The sequence below is a fragment of the Xyrauchen texanus genome, chromosome 50 (genome assembly GCF_025860055.1).
Source record: "Xyrauchen texanus isolate HMW12.3.18 chromosome 50, RBS_HiC_50CHRs, whole genome shotgun sequence".
Lineage (NCBI taxonomy): Eukaryota > Metazoa > Chordata > Actinopteri > Cypriniformes > Catostomidae > Xyrauchen > Xyrauchen texanus.
The window spans coordinates 2,738,478-2,751,021 of record NC_068325.1 but is presented as its reverse complement, the minus strand read 5'-3'; the positions used below and the strand labels follow the sequence as shown (position 1 = coordinate 2,751,021).

Here is a 12,544-nt window from a genome sequence, read left to right as displayed (position 1 = left end):
AACTAATAAATCACAATAATTTATGTTACCAGCAAAATCATTGTGAGTATTTGATATATTACCAAGCCCTCCACTTTGGTCCTGTTTTTGTAATCACAAAATCACTTAAGCCATAAAATTAAACCTTTGTAAAACACCCATGGGACATTTAAATGAATCAAGTAGCTGAAATGTGAGAGGAATATATAGTGTTGATTATTGCAGAGTAAGACTTGAGGTAAATCTCTTTTAAAACAAAGCTTATAGCTGTGCTCTGCAAGGACATATGGGGACACGATCTGGGTCATTCATGTTTCTAAAGTGTACGGTCTTATCGTTAGAGTCTAAGCTTGTTAGTCGGCTGTTTAACCTCCTTGATCTCTTGGCCATGGCTACCCCATTCAATGATCCAAGCCGTACAGGATGTGATCCAGATAAATATCTGGAAATAAGTGCTGAATCTTCCTGATTATGGTTTAGGACACGTTCAGTTGCTTTGCTAGAACGTTTCCAAATACTCTGTTGAACCATGCTGAAACAAACATCCAGCTTTAAACCAGCCTAAGATGCTTGGCTAGTCTTAGCTGATTTACTCTTGTCTAGCTGGTCTCCAGATAATCTAGCTGGCCTCCCAGCCTGGCCAAGCTGGTGTCCGCTGGCCACCTAGCCTGGTCTTATCTGGATTAAGCTGTGTAGAAGGCTGGTCACATAGCTGGTTTCTCAGCTTGACAGCTGACAAGTGCCCAAAAGCCAAACATGTTAACCAGATCTGCTTGACCAGTCTGGGAGACCAGTTAAGACCAACAAGATGTTTTTTCCCAGCATATTTTGTGGCTTAGATGCTGGTGAGATTGTGTCCCCACCAAGCTTTCTAACTAGCTTAACCAACAAGATTTCCTTGGTTGAGCAGCTTCACCAGAATGACCATGCTTGTTGACCAGCATTTTTTGCTGGTGACCAACATGGCAATGTTGGTCCAACAGATAGACTAGCACCAAACCAGCATAAACCTGCCTGAAACTGTATGGAAATTAATCTGATCTTAACTTGCCTTTCCAGCTGGAAAACAGGCTTGTCAGTTTCCAAACACCAACAGCAGCTTAATTACAGTTTGCCAGTGAATTGAGATGTTAACACTTTCATACATACATCACATAACTGGGCCCTGCAGAGTAGTGTCACACATATGTGTTTCTGCAACACTCAGATACGTTACAAGCTGCCAGATTCAAATCGACTTTCACGCTGACACAGGCTGCGCTGGTCAAGCGTCTGTTATTTATATTAGCTCAAAAAGTTACTCATACAGTCTTACAGTTACTCAAACCACAGAACACGTATATTTTATATACATACTTCCAACTCGTCAGTAAAAAGTTTACAGCTCTTGTATGCACAGTCAATACATCAAACGTCATCTTCCTCTGATGTGTGCTGCCATTTGTTTGCGTTTGTTTACATTAGCGGTGGTCATTCGTCAAACAAACAGCTACTCAAAGAGCCTTTTCAAGCGCATAATATGTTTATTTCATATAACAAACAGCCAAATTGTCACCAAAGTACCACAATAACAGTTCACAGCTTGTATATACACAGCCATCACATCTAAATGCGATCATCCCTTGCATGCAGCCACATCTGCTGATTAGGTGCAGATGAGGTTTTCATTCACACAACAGTCTTTTCAGGCATATAATGCATTTATTTTCTGAAAAAGGACAGCCAACCTATCACAAAAGCACCACAATAACGTTTTAAAACTCGTATACTTGCAGTAAAAACATGCTGATCGAGCGCGATGAAGGCAGAGCCAAGTCTGTTTACATTAGCACTTGTCACACACACACACACACACATCAGACAAAATCAATTTGTTCACATGTTTACTGTATTATATATAGTATTTGTTATGACATGAAATCAAAAATTTTAATAATAAAAGGCACTGTTGGAATTTAGACCCCTACTCATGAAAAGGTTTATCAGCAATAAATTACCTTCTAAAAAGTGGAAATTGAATGTGATGGATGATCCAAGACTTCATTTATAATTACCTTAATGTCACCTGTTATAAAAAAAAAACGCTCTGGCTCTACTTCAACATCTTAGGTTTCTTCCTCATGAGCAGAAAGTAATTTGAAGTAATGACAGAGGAATAATATCTGTTCATGCAGCGACTCTTGATTGGCAAAACCATAATGTTGTCTATGATCTATCATGTCCCTCGGTTTTAATATAATCTCACTGAGAATTTTACGCTTATTGGTTTAAAATGAAACCAATAGAATTTGTACAAACTATTAGGATTCCTATTTGTCTCAATGGCAATTACTCGGATGGTACATGACAGCACAGAAGTATGCAACCTGCATGCTGCCAACTTCGTTCATAAGCACTTAGTTCCAGATACAAGTCTGAGTCAATCATGAGTTGTAAATGCTATAATAATTCACTCTGGAGCCACTGGAAATTATGTTCTGACAACTCTGAATGGCTGATGGCACCACAAGAATGTGCACAGTCCCATGCCCTTCACTAGCGACTATCCTGAGCTGTGTTTTCCTTATAGCTACTGCTCATTTTAAATGTGGCTCATCTGTTAAATTTGACAATGTGGTGTGGTCTGATAAACTTGTATAATCATATGGATAACAATTATATTTCCATTAATATGATTTGAAAATTAAGAATATAATATTTGTATTGATAATGTATGATATAAAATCGTGTCTATATGGTTGTTCCTCCTTTAAGAGGTACGTTTTCAGAAGAGTTGTGTTGTGTTGTGTCAGGTGTTGGACTCTGACCCGGTGGATCAGACGCAGGAAGTTGAAGATCTGGATCTTTTATATGACAGTTTGGAGGTGTATAACCAGAGCGACAGTGGCCCAGAGATGGAGGACAACGAGAGTCTTCTCAGCACTCCCAAACCCAAACTCAAGTAAGAGTTAGGGGAGGCTATTGTAGAGTTAGAAGTAGGGCTGGGGTAAGGTAGGGTGGAGTTGGGGTAGGGTAGGGTAGAGTTGGGGTAGGGTAGGGTAGGGTAGAGGCAGGGGTAGGTTAGGGTAGAGTTAGGTGTAGGGTCGTGTAGTGTTAGGTAGGTTTGACTTAGGGGTAGGGTTGGGGTAGGGTAGAGTTGAGGGTAGGTTAGTGTAGAGTTAGGGGTATGGTAGTGTTGGGTAGGTTTGACTTAGTGGTAGGGTTAGGGTAGAGTGGAGTTGAGGGTAGTGTTGGGGTCTGGTAGATTTGGTGGTAGGGTTTTGGTAGGGTAGATTTGGGAGCAGGGGGTAGTTTAGGGTAGAGTTAGGAGTAGGGTAGGTTAGAGTTCACATAGAGTTGGGGTAGGGTAGATTTGGTGGTAGGGTTTTGGTAGGGTAGATTTGGGAGTAGGGGGTAGTTTAGGGTAGAGTTAGGAGTAGGGTAGGTTAGAGTTCACATAGAGTTGGGGTAGGGTAGATTTGGTGGTAGGGTTTTGGTAGGGTAGATTTGGGAGCAGGGGGTAGTTTAGGGTAGAGTTAGGAGTAGGGTAGGTTAGAGTTCACATAGAGTTGGGGTAGGGTAGATTTGGTGGTAGGGTTTTGGTAGGGTAGATTTGGGAGTAGGGGGTAGTTTAGGGTAGAGTTAGGAGTAGGGTAGGTTAGAGTTCACATAGAGTTGGGGTAGGGTAGATTTGGTGGTAGGGTTTTGGTAGGGTAGATTTGGGAGTAGGGTTGAGAAAAGATTGTGGTAGGGTCTGGTTAGTTTAGATTTGGGGGTATTGTGGAGTTTGGGTAGGGTTAGGATTGGGTTAGGGGTATGGTTATTTTACTTTAAGGTTTGTATGTCTGCAGAACTCCAAATAACCAAAATATATGAATGTTGCATGTAAAACTCGCAAGACATTTCTCAAAAAATGAAGGTTGCCATCTAGACACAACCCAGTTCGCTTGAGTCAAGGTTAGCAGGATTTGTAGAAAATAACTTGTCATTTGAAAAGTTGGTAATGTTAATGACATTAAACGTTTATTAGAAACAAATATTCTTCAAATCAAATGGATATTTAGCACTGCTGTCATGGTAATACCAATTTCAGATTTACCTGCCATATACCGAATGCATGAATTTTTCACTCCTACACTAACTTCACTATACCCCCAAATCTAAACTACCCAAAACCTATCACCAACATTTTCTCAACCCTACAACAACCCTTCTCCCAAATCGACCCTAAACTCTACCACCAACTCTGAACTCTACCTGCCACATACGGAATGCATGTATTCTAAGGTCAGACAGTCTCTTCCTGTATAAGTGGGTGGTTCTTTGCTAAAATATTCAATACATCATATTACTAAGTGTGACTACTGCATTGCAGTCAATATAACCACTATAAATACTGTAACTGTTGTGCTCTAGTATTATTTTAATATGTTAAACCTGTATGCATCTTTGCTCAAGGCCATTCTTTGAGGGAATGTCTCACTCCAGCTCGCAGACAGAGATCGGCAGTTTACACAGCCACAAAAGTCAACCAAGAGAGCAGCCCTCTACTGTGTGTAAATAACAAACATATATACAAACATTTTCTTACATTGCTTGAGGGTCATAGTCTGTACCTTCAGTGTTTTTGTTTTTGTAGGGTGTAGATCTGTTAACAGTGGATAAGAACAGAGCACCCAGCGGGCGATACACAGATGACCCTACGGTGGTGGACTTTACAGCTGGGGTCAGTGACAATTTCTCTATTAAATCTGACTATCTCTGTTATTCTCTCTATTCTGTTTGACTTTTTTCTGTGTATCGCACATCAGTTCACATCTGCTTGGTTTCCAGCTGGTTAGCTGAATGTGAGGACTGACAGGACAGGACAGTGTGTGTGTGTGTGTGTGTGTGTGTATGTGTGTGTGTGTGTGTGTGTGTGTGTGTGTGTGTGTGTGTGTGTGTGTGTGTGTGTGTGTGTGTTTGAGCGTGTATTTATCACTTTGTGGGGACCAAATGTCCCCATAAGGATAGTAAAACCCGAAATTTTTGACCTTGTGGGGACATTTTGTCGGTCCCCATGAGGAAAACAGCTTATAAATCATACTAAATTATGTTTTTTGAAAATGTAAAAATGCAGAAAGTTTTCTGTGAGGGTTAGGTTTAGGGGTAGGGTTAGGTTTAGGGGATAGAATATAAAGTTTGTACAGTATAAAAACCATTATGTCTATGGAAAGTCCCCATAAAACTTGGAAACACTACGTGTGTGTGTGTGTGTGTGTGTTTTCTACCCAGCATCATAGCAATAACAGCCTTAATTAGGCACTTTCAGAGAGATTGAAGAGACAGATAAAGAGAGAAAGAGAAAAAAGGAAAGCTAGATTTTACCCTTGCATAAAGACTTGCGTTTAAAGGAATAGTTCAGCCAAAAATTCTATACAAAAACACCATTGTAGTATCAACTTTTCTTATGAAAAATCTAGTTAATCATTAGTAAAAGAAATGCTCCATCCTTCTTTCGTAATTGCCGTCCTGTTTTTCTATTGTTGTTCAGTGACTGCAGATAATTCAAGGCCACAGTCAGTGTGTCCGCACACTTAATCACTTATAACAGTATCTAGTGTCACACACACACTCTTCAAACACATCAGCAACTCTACTCCGCAATTCTTTGTGGCTAAGTGGCCGTCGCCACGGCAACCTGGTGATTTTTTTTCACGGCCACGTGAGCTCTTGAAGTGAGCAATGCATGTTCCCTGCCTTATGTTTGTCTCTACACAGGAACCGACGGAGGATGAGGCGGGTAGGGGTGTGGCCACATACGACGCTAACGTGAGCTGGGACGTGAGCACTGAGAAATTAGCGGGAACAGTGGGCAAACTCTGCAAGACTGAATCGCAGACTCTCATGTCGCCTAGGTAACACGTCTAACCTTCTATTCTTGCATTCCTGTTTGTCTGTTTTTTCTTTTCTCAACTGCAACCTCTATCTCTCATCTCTCAAAAGTCATTATTTATTCATTTAATGTTTTTTGACAGTGCATCCAAAATCTCTTTTTCATTGTCACCCCACATGAGAATGTCCCAGAGGTTTTTTTTTTTAAACAAAAAAATTTCAATTTGTTTATTTTTGTTATATGAAGCATACATAAAAATAATAGTTTTGAGATGTTAAACTTCAGCAAACTGGATGTATAGTGTCTAATAATGCACACTTATGTATATCTTGTCAATAAAGCTTGATATAAATTGAATCTGCCAACTTGATCCTATAATTAAAAATATAAATAATAGTTTAATGAAGAAATAAAACATAGGACGGACAGCTGCCCGCAAACGTTCTCTCTCTGTCGCACCACCATCTGCAGTTGGCCTTTATCCCTATTGGAGGCTTGATTAGCCTGATAAGGGGCCAGGTGTGTAAAATCACTGCCCTGTCACAATTAGTTCGGCCCAAAAATGAAAATTGTTAACTCACCCCTGTGTTGCTATAAACCTATATGACGTTATTTCTTTTTCTTAACACAAAAATGTGTGCTCAGAGATGTCATACAATGGCAGTTTATGGTGACTATTCTTCAAGCTTCAAAAGATCACAAAAGTATAATTCAGAAGTCTAATAAATTATTCCATGAGACTCATGATTGCTATGAAAGCATGCAATAATGTTTGGTGAGAAAGCTTTATTTTTTGAACGTTTTTTTGAACGGTTCCAATTCACAGTGGACGGAGTTACCCGCGCAATGTCGAATATAGAAAACAAGCAGTCGATAGAATGTACCGTCACTCGTCACTGCTGGTTAGGACAAAATCTCTTATTAAATATAATCAATATACCTTTTACAGTGTCGTTTGCCTTCAGGTTAGGACACGATTTGACTGTGGCTGCCTGTAGCCTCCTCTATGTTTCTGTTTGATTTCCAAGTACTCAGTTAAAAATAATAAGGCTGGGCATAGAAATGCATCAATTCTTTGACTTTAAACTCTTCAGACATGTTTAGTAAGTTCTGATCTCTGTTCTTTTGTGTGCAGCTGTGGTGTGTTCTGTTGTTGCTATCGCTGTGGAGGACCAGTTTTTTTATAAATAAAACTAGTTTCTGCTTGAACGCCCCAATGTCGTGAGTGGGCTGCGTGAACTGTTGCTCTCACGCATAGGAGATCAACCGTTGGTCAAGAGTTTCACTTTATAATACCTTAGATTTCAGTTTGTTTCTCACCAAACCTTATCGTATGCTTTCATAACAATCATGAGTCTCATAGAATCATTTATTATGGTGTGTTCACATACAACGCAAAGAAAATGTTTGCCTCTCATCGCTCACGCGAGTTTGACTGCTGGATTATAAATGTGTGTTTAAACTCGCATTCGCGCGAGTAAAGCGAACCCGCGAGTATTCCCCCTTCTCTGGAAAAGGACAGGAGTAGCGGCTTCTACGTCTTGGTTCATAGTAAAGTACAACCAATAGCTGGAATCAAGTAGACACGCATATTTCTACTTGATATATTTATATAACTTATTCCTCCAAGTGGATGTCTGTTTTCGTCCGGTCTCTGTACATGTATGACATTGTGTCATACAATTCCGGGTGCCCACACACCACTACAACAATTTTGTCATCCATTTATCCAGATTTCATCTGCTACTATGTCAGTACGTCAGCGACATCTTGACAATCTCAATGCTGATAGGCTTTCGCGACAACTCGTCATGCGGATTTTTCGCTCAATATTTTTATTCAACTTTCGCGAATACGTGAATAAAACGATGTTGCGTTTTCGGGTCGCGCCATTTCCTACATTCGCGCAGCCTGGCGCAAATTCACATCTATTCACATCTTTGCATTGACTTTATATGTAATCGTATGTTATGTATGTGAACACACCATAAGACTTCTGAATTATACTTTTGCATTCTTTTGAAGCTTGAAGATGTGTTCACCATAAACTGCCATTGTATGACATCACTGAGCACAACATTTTGTGTTAAGAAAAAGAAAGAATGTTATACAGGTTTATAACAACACAGGGGTGAGAAAACAATGACTGAATTTTCATTTTTGGGTGAACGAATCCTTTAAGTAAATACACTCACTGAGCACTTTATTAGGAACATTATGGTCCTAGTAAAATGTCTACCAAAAACAAAGAGTGATTTGAGATGTGTTTGAAATAATGACATAGTTATCATTTGATACATGTAGATTCTCTGTTGGGTATTGTTAGTGGACAAAGAGAGTTAATTTTCTTAAATTCCACAGGGCCCACAGTTGAAGAAGCACCCATCTGTTATAGTTCTCCATGTCTTGTGCTGGTTGCTACTGCAAGACAGCATATGTGTGTGTTTGCATTGTCTAATGAGCTCATTAAGACCCATTCCCCAAGCGAGCGACTCACAGACCTTTTAGTGAATGTGGAACGCAACAGCGCATCCCTGATCTGACTGGTTTTAGCTGCTTTCTGTGGCGCTCAGGAGGGAAAAGATGCCACAAATTATTATGCCCAATCTGCTGTATTACTGTGCTGCAGATATGAGTTTGAACTGAAATGACAACAGCAAGTGTCTTTCATGTTGCCTTCCATGTCTACAAGACCTAATTTTATATGACCTAAAATTGCCCTTCTGGAAAATCCATTTTAAAGGAATATTCTGGGTTCAGTACAAGTTACGCTCAATCGACAGCATTTGTAACATAAGACTGATTACCACAAAAAATTATTCCAACATGTCTCTCCTTTTCTTAAAATAAAAGTAAAAATCTGGGTTACAGTGAGGCACTTACAATGGAAGTGAATGGGGGCCAATCCGTTAACATTCAAATACTCACTGTTTCAAAAATATAGTCACAAGACATCAACATTAAACATGTTAACTTAATTTTATTGTTAAAAATATCACTTACTAACCTTTCTATGTAAAGTTATATCCAATTTTACAACTTTGTAATGCCTGTAAAAAAGGTTAGTTTTAGAATCAAAGTTAGGTTTGTATTATTATTACAAATGTTGGCCAGAAAAGGCTTTATAAATTCTCATTCCAGCCATTTTAATGTCTGTATTTTCTTTGTTCTTGTCAGTAAAACAGACAGTAAATTGCAGCGCCGTCCGCGCAGCACGTCTATGAAGGACCGACAGAACTCAAAAGCTCAGAGTGATCGAACCAGCAGCATTGAGAGCGAAACCTCGCCAGACTCCAGGCTCATCACACAGGTTTGTGTAAGTGTTTTGTGTGTGTATGGAAGCCATATCCCACCACGGATTAAAAGCCAAAGAGGTCATTCTGACTTTTTATTTCACAGTTGACTTTATTGCTCGCAGTTCCAAAATATAAAGTTGTTATTGCAAGATTTAAACTCACAATTTCTCGCAATTGTATATGATATATGAAGTTGTAATAGTGAGAAATAAGTAACCGCGAAATACATACTCACAAGTAATTGCGATAAATTGATTCGCAGTTGCAAAATCTAAAGTTGCAATTGTAAAAATTTTAACTCACAACTGCGACTTTATTTCTTGCTATTTTATTTGACATACAAAGTCACAATTCTAAGAAATAAGTCGCAGTTGCAAAATATAAACTCAGTAACAATTGCGACTTTATTTCTCGCAGTCGTATATGATATATTCTTTATTCGAATATTTATGTGGTTATATGAAGTCGCAGTTCTGAGAAATAAATAAAATTACATTTGCTAGATACAAAGTAACAATTGCGAAATATAAACTTAAAACTCTAGTTTATATCTCATATTTTCAAGAAATAGTCTCAATTGTAAAGTAAAAATGTGCGAGATTTAAACATAATTGTGACTATTCCGAGCAATTGTGATTTTATATGAAGATATTGGGATTTGATATTGTCACAATTGCTACTTTATTTCTTGCAGTTGTGTATGATATATGAAGTCGCAATTGTGAACTCAAAAGTGCAAGATAACATGCGAGATAATTGCGAGATATAACATCGCACTTGTGATTTTATATCTCGGAATATAACTTGGAATTGCAAACTATGAAGTCGCAATTGGGAAAATTAAAGTCGCAATTCTGAGATCTAAAATTATAATTTAATAAAATATTAAACATAACTCTCACAGAATTGTGAGATATAAAATCAGAATGACCTTTTATTTTATTGACAGTATTAGAAAATAAAAACTCATATTCCTAAAGGGATAGTTTACCCAAAAAGCCTCATGACGTTCCAAACCCATATGACTTACTGTCGTGCAACTCGAGTAATTCTGTGGTCGCATTTTTCATGCAATTACAACGAATAGGGACCAGAATTTTCAAACTTAAAGAAGGATGCAAAAGCATCATAAAAGCATCATAAAAGCATCATAAAAGTAGTCCATACTCATGCTCTGTATTCCAAGTCTTCTGATATGATAGCTTTGTTTCAGTAACAGATCGAAATGTAAGTAATTATTTGATCAAGTTCACAAAACCAGTCTGCAGTAATTCATTCACAAATCGGACCGATCCAGCTCTCAAGTTAATTTTCGGTCTGTTTCTTTTACAAAGCTATTGTATAACTTCAGAAGTCTTGGGATATATGTAGGATAAGGATCAATTGGACTACTTTTATGAAACTGTTTTATTCTTTTGTTTTGTTTTTTGCATCCTTTTCAGTGCTTGAATGTCCACATTCATTGAAAATGCATCCAAGAGCGACCAGTACATTCTTCAAAATATCTCCTTTTGTGTTCCACAGAAGAAAGTCATATAGGTTTGGAAAGACATGAGTTACGTGAGAAAATTATGACAGAATTTTCTTTTTTGGGTGAACTAGTCCCAAAAATGTTTGTTAGACAGATTTGTGGGAGTGAGTGCTCATACAATGATCTGACATCCGTCCTGTCACAGGTACCGAGGAAGTCTGTGTACGATCAGCTCAATCAGATCCTGAACTCTGATGAACAGCTGCCAGAGAGTATCATCCTCATCAACACTGCAGACTGGCAAGGACAGGTGTGTGTGTGTGTGTGTGTGTGTGTGTGTGTGTGTGTGTGTGTGTGTGTGTGTGTGTGTGTGTGTGTGTGTGTGTGTGTGTGTCTCTTATTCTGGATCATTCTATGAAACAGGTGCCTTTTGCACTTTGAAAAGGGGATTTTTGTAATTTTTTCCTCATTTAAAAAAGTTTAACTTCTAAAGAAATTTATTGTAATTTTGAAATATATGTATAATATCATGAGCACTCATATTAAAATTAAGACTCCAGTCATATCAGTAACCTTATAATAGCTGTTTTATTCTACATGGAGAAAGTCCACACATGGGGGCGGCCATTTTAAAATCACATGACCAGCTGACTACTACTCTCTTAATCTCAGTATCTGTCCTGTTATTTGACACTTTCACTCATTAATTAAAGTAATCATGACTGACTGTGAATAGTGATTTTCTACAATGAAATTGGTAACTCAAAACTATCACATTTAAATGATGCTGCTTCCACACCACTAGATGTCAGTGTGAGTCCAAGACATCAAATTGAAAACATTACTGAGTGCATCTTTAAATAAAATGTTACATTCAGTCAGACAGAAAATATCTTTAAGTGTTAAAAATATGCATAGTGTCGTCTCAAGCTAATTTTATTGTAATAAATATAAGTACGGTTGAGAAATAACTTTGCTCTCAGAAAGGAAACAATGTTTATACAGTTTTAGAGGTTATTTAGCCATTTCTAGTCTTGTTCCCTAAGAGGATTTGCTTTCATTCACATCTCGCTGTCTTCTCATGCTGTTGTTTGATGTGTGAACTCTGTTTCACTCACAGTATTTGAATGAGATTCTTCAGGAGCACAAGCAGCACATTGTGTCCACTGTTTCCCCCGCAGACGTTCAGGCCGCATTCAACACCATCGTCACTAGGATTCAACGATTGTAAGACTAATCAATTTGCGTGTATTTTCTTAGTGAGAACTTTCAAGGATGTTTTTAATGGTCTTGTATATCTCATTCTGTTTACATTGTCTGTCAGTTGTAACTGTAATGCACAGACGCCACCCACCATTAAAGTCGCCATTGTGGGCGATCAGGGTTATCTCAGCACAGTTCTCCGCTGCTTCGTGGAGCAACTCGCCAACAAGACGCCTGATTGGTTGAGCTACATCCGTTTCCTTGTCATTCCTGTTGGTAAGAAGAATAAAATCAATCTGCGTTATTTCAACTTATTTTATTTTTTTCAATAGTCATGTTTAAAGGAATAGTTCACCTACAAAATGAAAATTCTCTCATCATTTACTCACCCTCATGCCATCACAGATGTGTATGACTTTCTTTCTTCTGCTGAACACAAACGAAGATTTTTAGAAGAATATTTCAACTCTATAGGTCCATACAATGCAAGTGAATGGTGACCAGAAATTTGAAGCCCTAAAAAGCTTATAAATGTAGCATAAAAGTAATCTATAGGACTCCAGTGGTTTAATACATGTCTTCTGAAATGATATAATAGGTGTCTGTAAAAAACAGATCTTTTTTTCAGATCAGATTTTTTTGACCATAAATCTACACATTCACATTCTTTTTTTCTTTTCTTTTTTTTTGCCATGCATATTGCCACCTACTGAATAGGAAAGAGCATTTAAAGTGAAAAAG

The 12,544-nt window shown here is 38.2% G+C and overlaps 1 protein-coding gene across 4 annotated transcripts in view; it reads left to right on the top strand.

Moving 5' to 3' along the window:
- Positions 1–12,544, top strand: part of LOC127641371 (phosphofurin acidic cluster sorting protein 2-like) — a 90,954-nt gene that overhangs the window by 65,833 nt on the left and 12,577 nt on the right. For 2 of the 4 annotated variants that reach the window (XM_052124345.1, XM_052124347.1), the window contains exons 9-16: positions 2,772–2,920; positions 4,417–4,510; positions 4,598–4,684; positions 5,719–5,855; positions 9,011–9,143; positions 10,806–10,910; positions 11,721–11,827; positions 11,925–12,079. In XM_052124345.1, the coding sequence (XP_051980305.1) occupies positions 2,772–2,920; positions 4,417–4,510; positions 4,598–4,684; positions 5,719–5,855; positions 9,011–9,143; positions 10,806–10,910; positions 11,721–11,827; positions 11,925–12,079 (967 nt within the window). Of the gene's footprint in view, positions 1–2,771; positions 2,921–4,416; positions 4,511–4,597; positions 4,685–5,718; positions 5,856–9,010; positions 9,150–10,805; positions 10,911–11,720; positions 11,828–11,924; positions 12,080–12,544 lie in introns of all 4 variants that reach the window. The other 2 variants (XM_052124344.1, XM_052124346.1) reach the window with 1 other exon arrangement.